The sequence below is a fragment of the Sinocyclocheilus anshuiensis genome, unplaced genomic scaffold, assembly GCF_001515605.1.
Source record: "Sinocyclocheilus anshuiensis isolate Anshui unplaced genomic scaffold, SAMN03320099.WGS_v1.1 scaffold2595, whole genome shotgun sequence".
Lineage (NCBI taxonomy): Eukaryota > Metazoa > Chordata > Actinopteri > Cypriniformes > Cyprinidae > Sinocyclocheilus > Sinocyclocheilus anshuiensis.
The window spans coordinates 264,963-268,947 of record NW_015560620.1 but is presented as its reverse complement, the minus strand read 5'-3'; the positions used below and the strand labels follow the sequence as shown (position 1 = coordinate 268,947).

General features: G+C 38.1%; 1 protein-coding gene across 2 annotated transcripts in view; it reads right to left on the bottom strand.

Moving 5' to 3' along the window:
- LOC107681873 (transmembrane 9 superfamily member 4) overlaps positions 1 to 3,985 on the bottom strand; it is a 26,399-nt gene that overhangs the window by 16,177 nt on the left and 6,237 nt on the right. For both annotated transcript variants that reach the window (XM_016478242.1, XM_016478243.1), the window contains exons 7-17: positions 3,500 to 3,618; positions 3,314 to 3,425; positions 3,151 to 3,221; positions 2,926 to 3,058; positions 2,639 to 2,720; positions 2,474 to 2,549; positions 2,284 to 2,367; positions 1,238 to 1,413; positions 1,080 to 1,143; positions 868 to 987; positions 298 to 387 (exon numbers count right to left, since the gene is read on the bottom strand). In XM_016478242.1, the coding sequence (XP_016333728.1) occupies positions 298 to 387; positions 868 to 987; positions 1,080 to 1,143; positions 1,238 to 1,413; positions 2,284 to 2,367; positions 2,474 to 2,549; positions 2,639 to 2,720; positions 2,926 to 3,058; positions 3,151 to 3,221; positions 3,314 to 3,425; positions 3,500 to 3,618 (1,127 nt within the window). The remainder of the gene's footprint in view (positions 1 to 297; positions 388 to 867; positions 988 to 1,079; positions 1,144 to 1,237; positions 1,414 to 2,283; positions 2,368 to 2,473; positions 2,550 to 2,638; positions 2,721 to 2,925; positions 3,059 to 3,150; positions 3,222 to 3,313; positions 3,426 to 3,499; positions 3,619 to 3,985) is intronic.

The window sequence follows — 3,985 nt, the reverse complement described above, 5'->3', positions numbered from 1 at the left end:
CACACACACACACACACACACACACACACACACACGGTTTTGTTCAAATATCTCATTCACAGAGACGCCAACTGCCATAAAATCCTCTAGTGTGTTTGTGGGTATATGAAAGAGCAAACTCAGTCTAAATACTGTGTACAGTGGGATTCAATCTATTATACAGTTAATACCAGTTTAAGTCTAAAATAATGTTGTACCCCGCCTCTGCCATTAAAAAAAACACAATGTGCTGAATAGGAAAGACACTTCAGGAAATAAAAGAGGTCTACTGTAACATGCTGAAGTAAAGATAGTTACCTTGTTGACAAAATAGAAAACAGCATAGACTAGGACATAAAAGGCAGATCCTCCAGACACGAGAAACGTCCTCCACCACCACCGATAGTCCTGTAGGGGGAGGAGCCACAATGATTGACGGGTGTTCATTCAGTATCTACTGATGCTGTGAGCTCTGTTCAAGTTCTACCAGACTGAGTGCACACCGTCGCCATTTTAGAGATAGTTTAACATGCTCACTGTTCATTCAAATGAAGTGACCTTTACTTTTGTTATCTTAACTCTTAATATTTGCCTGTTTATCTTCTGTCAGAGTGAGTGTATTTGTGTGGACAGTGTGACAAAGATTATAGAGGTCAACAGGTAAAACAGGAACACTAAATAAATGAAACAAAGCAGCATTTTAGCACACGAGAGTCTAAATATTGTCCAGAAAAGTTTTTAAGAGTGGATTTATGGTAATTACATCTGAATTGCATTATGCCCATGGTGTTGTGTTTAATGTATAGCTGTACATGTAACAACTGGCAAATGTTTACTGCTGCAAATACTAAATGCCTCTTCCCTTCAGCTCTGTGACTGTATACCTACCTCTGCACAAAGCTGAAAGTACACCATCACAATGCTGATTTGAGAGCAGGAAACCACAAGAATGATGAAGACAAGGAAGAGGAAGCCAAACAGGTAATAAAACTGGTTTTCCCAGATAGCCTATAAAAGAATATAACACCTCAATGAACTTCAATATATAAGTACATTTACAAGATGTACGCACGATATACTTCAAAAATGATTCGACTTACACTAAAGATGAAGAAGAGCTCGATAAACATGGCACCGAACGGCAGGATTCCTGCCATCAGGATACTAAAGGGAGAGATCAACACAATCACATTAAGCATGCACTGATGTTAAACTGCTAATTCAACTATTCACAGACTACACAAAGAGCGCCACATACCCGACAAACTTGTTCATGTACCAGCGTTGCTCAGGGACCTGCCGGGGAATCTGATTGGTACGAACTGGATTGTCATATGGCAGTTTCCGGAAACCGAAATAGTAGCCCAGATACACGAGAGGCATAGAAATACCAAACCACATACACAACAGAGCCAGCATTGTAGTGAAAGGAACCTGAAATATGTGCAAATGAGAGATGGCCGTCAGTGTGCACAAACATTCAAGCTGAATAAGAGGAAGCTGCTTGATGGAGCATACAAGTTGACTAGTTTCTGTCTGAAACAATTGGCTGTTTTTCTAATGAATAATAGACTCATGAATTATCGTTTGAAACGAGTGTTTAAATAAGTGTAATGATTCCTTTACGGAGTAAAACAGTGAAAACATCATTTAAAAGTTATTATTGACATACCACTGCTCAAAAGTTTAGGGTCAACCAGATTTATTTTTTATAAATGAATACTTCTATTTAGCAAGAATGCATTAAACTGATCAAAAGTGATCAAAAATAAAAACATTTTCAACATTTTTGTTAAAAAGATATTTTCCAATAAATGCTGTACTTTTCTCTTTAAAAATCCTGAAGTACACAGTTTTCACAAAAATATACATCAGCACTGATGTAAAAATATGCATCAGCAACTGTTTTCAACTTTAATACAAAAAAAAAAGTCATCAGCATATTAAAATGATTTATAAAATATAATTTGACATCGAAGACTGGAATAATGATGCTGAACATTCAGCTTTGCCGTCACAGGAATAAATTACATCTTAAAAAATATATTATTTTATATATTCTTTAATAAGTTATTTTAAACTGTAGCAATATTTCACAATATTACTTTTCTCTGTATTTTTGTATTTCTTTCAAAAACATTACTCATCCCAATCTTTTGAACAGTAGCATATCTAAAAATGACCAAACTATTTTTTTTAAAACAGTTTAACAACCCTGAACCACTATTATGAAAAAAAATGCAAATAGCCTAATATAGCATTTCTGCATAAAAGCTAATTGCATCAGTCTGAAGAGATACTTACGGCACCAGAGGAGTGTTCTCCCCAGACGAAACAGTTCAAAACAAAACAGATGCCAAAGACAACAGCTGGGTACAGAGTTGCCGTCTAGAATGACACACACCCACATAAATGTCAATATATTTCCTTATTCTTTCAGCCAGTAAATCTCATTTATTTTCATGCAACAAATGCATCAAGACTTTGTACTCACACAGAAAGCGCCTTTCTTCCATCTGTGGCCTTTAAGAGTGCGGTAAAGTCTTCCTGCAACGTATCCTCCGAACAAACTGCAGGACCAGACAAATGGACAGAGTTTGAATATGGCCACGTTTGAAAATGCAAAACCTGAAAGTACATGGTGTTTTTGTGTATTTACCCCATGAACATGAAGAGGAAGCAGGATGTTGTCATCAGAGCTCCTCGACTGGATGGAGACAACATCCCCAGCATGGCCACAACTATAAAAGTTTCATCATATGTATGATTCATATATCAAAATTGTTCAATAAATGAGCGAGCAAGGGATATGTAGCATTGTATGAATGACAATCATTCCAATTATGTGGAAATCTTTTCTGCAGTTCTGAACGCACAGATTCCATACAGGTCTGGTCATTAGCTTCATATGCTACCTTAAAACAAAGAGATCAGCGTAACACTCACAGATAACAATGAGAATCATGCAGAAGAGCTGGATGCCAGATCCCAACAGGGAGCTAAGAATCATGGGATACTGAGGTGGGCGGAACACATCACCATGGACGTTCTTCCAACCAGATTCCTCCATTGTGTCTTCCTATTAGTGACAAAGAGAGAGAAAAAGCATTGAGATAACATGTAAGAGATATGAAACAAAGGCAAGCAACCAATCAGAATGCAGCATCTTACAATGTCATCTTCTCTGTTGTAGTTGGCAATGTCCTTCCTCAGCGTCCTTATGATGATCATACTCAGAATGCCTGCAGACATAGATTTGCTTAGAAGCCATGACACCAATGCGATTGAAAATAACTAAAAGGCAAGTGAGGATGAAGATGAAAATCAACCTCACCTGACAGAAAGAACACGACAACTACAGAGTTGACGATTGAGAACCAGTGGATCTGCACGTCGCTCATGGTGAGGTACGTGTCCCAGCGAGACGCCCATTTCACTTCACTCTCCTGCAATGAAGAACAGAGTGGCTATTTATGAGACAAACAAGAGCATGTAAAGCAAAGGCAGCGACGTGTCTCACCTCCCAGTGCACAGAGTAGGTGAAGAGAATGCTGTTCTCTTTAGTCGGGTCGATCTCCTGAGGGACGGGGGCAACCGTTTCAGGTAATGTGCATGTGTTTCGCTCGTCTGCTTTTATATCTAGAACACATGAGTGAAGGAAGAACAACCAATAGTATGCAGTAGGGCTGGACAATAATTCAATATCAATATGTATCGCGATATAATTTTTTTCAATAACGGTGATATGTTTTTTAAACACATTTCCGATATTTCGAAATACATTACCAGTTTCCCATACATTGATTTATTTGTGCCGTTTGACTTCGTTGAATAAACATGAGCACTGCACGTTTCAAAATCATAACACAGCGCAGGTGTTTTATATGAATGTATCTCTGAAGGGAACCGACTGTCTTCAGAAAAGTTTCGATGGCATTTTCATTTGATCTGATAAAGTAGCGTTCATGAGCGGAGCTGCTTTGATTACAGCCATTACTGGAGAAAC